The sequence below is a fragment of the Gloeophyllum trabeum genome, assembly GCF_000344685.1.
Source record: "Gloeophyllum trabeum ATCC 11539 unplaced genomic scaffold GLOTRscaffold_00216, whole genome shotgun sequence".
Taxonomy (NCBI): Eukaryota; Fungi; Basidiomycota; class Agaricomycetes; order Gloeophyllales; family Gloeophyllaceae; genus Gloeophyllum; species Gloeophyllum trabeum.
The window spans coordinates 1,166-3,054 of NW_006920624.1; the positions used below are offsets into that span (position 1 = coordinate 1,166).

At 54.6% G+C, this 1,889-nt stretch overlaps 1 protein-coding gene across 1 annotated transcript; it reads right to left on the reverse strand.

The window, feature by feature from the left end:
* Window positions 1-652: 652 nt before the first annotated feature.
* On the reverse strand, window positions 653-1,150 carry GLOTRDRAFT_13942 (uncharacterized protein; the record flags this gene model as incomplete). Its single annotated transcript, XM_007873453.1, has 3 exons — window positions 653-784; window positions 839-1,008; window positions 1,060-1,150. Coding segments are annotated over 3 exons (393 nt in total), but the record flags the coding sequence as incomplete, so codon positions are not given.
* Window positions 1,151-1,889: the final 739 nt, after the last annotated feature.

Consider the following 1,889-nt stretch of genomic DNA (forward strand, 5'->3'; position numbering starts at 1 on the left):
GCGACTACATCTCTCCCAAAGGCATCAAGAACGACAATGACCATCTCACCCAGAATATCCTTTACTCTCCGATGCGTTACTCGAGGACGGCCGGAAGACGGTCCTTGAGCCTATGAATCGTGCTCTCCTTCTCCGTACCATCCTGGCCGTGGGCCCCAGTAGGACGGGCGCGTTTCGTTGACGAGCTCTCCTCGTCGTCCCGCTTGCGCTTGCTCCCGCTTCCAGATGTCCGGTTGGATTTGATCGCGGCCTTGAGGTTTGCTGCCGTGGTGGCCCGCGCAGCCTTCTTGGGTGTTTCTATGAGGCGGAAGGGGGTGGCGCCATCGTTTGAAGGCCAGCGATCCGAGTCCAAAGCCTCCCGTATAACCTGCTTTATCTTCTCGTGGGTCTTGAGTTGAAAGAACATATCCGGAAAGGTTGTATAGGCTTTCTCAATCCACTTTTCATGTTGGTAGTGGGTCATTACGAGATCCGCAAGCTGGTGAAGGCAGGCGGTCAACGGGACATTCTCATGTTGATCTCGAGCGCCGCCTTCACTATTGCTGTCAGGGCCGCACAGAATCTTTGTCGTTTTCACATGCGTTCTGACTAAGTCAAGCCTTATGGATTCATGGCAAATGGCGAAGACCCCAGTGATCCACTTGTCCGGTAAAGTATGTGGCCTGTGATGAATGAAGAGGTACGTCGTAGACCAGAAGAACGATTCCAGGTCGTGCCAAGTTTCATGAACGAGTAACTGCTCGCCTTGCCGAAGTCGAGCAGTGGAAAGAAACTGCGTGGTTCCCTGCAGATGGACACTTCAGCATTTGCAACAAAACGCAGAGAACGGGGCTCATACCGTGATTTCACGGAGATGCCCCTCGCTCCCGGGCTCCCCAATCACGGTAGCGTACTCGACATCAATAAGAAAGCCTTTGCATTTCTCCACCTCGGGGTAAGCGCTGATCATGATATTATTCACGCTGATATCCCGATGGAGTATATCCTTCTTGCTTATGTGCTCATGACCTATTGACCTGTCAGCTAGACTGGAGCAGTAAAACATAGGGGGGTAAGCACCTAAGAGCGAGTCATAGATCGCTTCCAACGCCTCGCGAGTGCATGTGAACCGACTGAGAGGGATCCCGACGGAATCGAGGATGCATCGATGATGGACGCGAGGGGGGCATTTGCGAGGCGCATTGTCATCCAGTATATGGGTGTTCAGTATGTGGGCGAGCGTCCGATGCATCTTGTTGTTCGGGTCAGGCGGCTCGACAAGATCTACATCGCTGCGCTTCCTCGCCACGCCGGGAACGTGATCAACGTGATCCTTGCCGCCATGGATAATGTCGTATATATCGCCCTCGAGTCTGCGAGTAGGGTCCCGCCAAGAATCCTTGATGATTACGAAGTGGTCTTCGTTACTGCGCTCTGGATTTTCGACGGTCCCGGGAACAGGGAAGGCGAGCCAGGTGCACGTCCCGCGACCAAGGAGCGCTGTCGAGGTCACCAAAGGTGGGCCGACGGTGATGTACTGCTCGAGCTTCGCACCGTCCTTGGACGGAACTCTGATGGTGCTGCTCTGCGCCCTCAGGGTGTCATCGTGTAGCTTCTCAGCTTCTTCTGAGAGCAGGCGCTTCTCTCTCGCCTTTCGAATCTTTTCCAGTAGGAGAGCGTCGTGACCGTGGACCTCGAAGTCTATCGTAGGGTCCACGCCACTACCATAGTAACCCTCGGCGCCGAAGCCAGCCAAGAATTGCCAGAGTGGCTCGGGATTCACCTTGTATTCAAAGGCCTCGGATACCAATATCGAAGAGCGATCGAAGCGGAAGAATCGAGCGCGATTGCCAAAAACACCAATGCCACAGAGAAAGCAGCGAGGCCGGCGCCTGAACGAGACCGTAGCG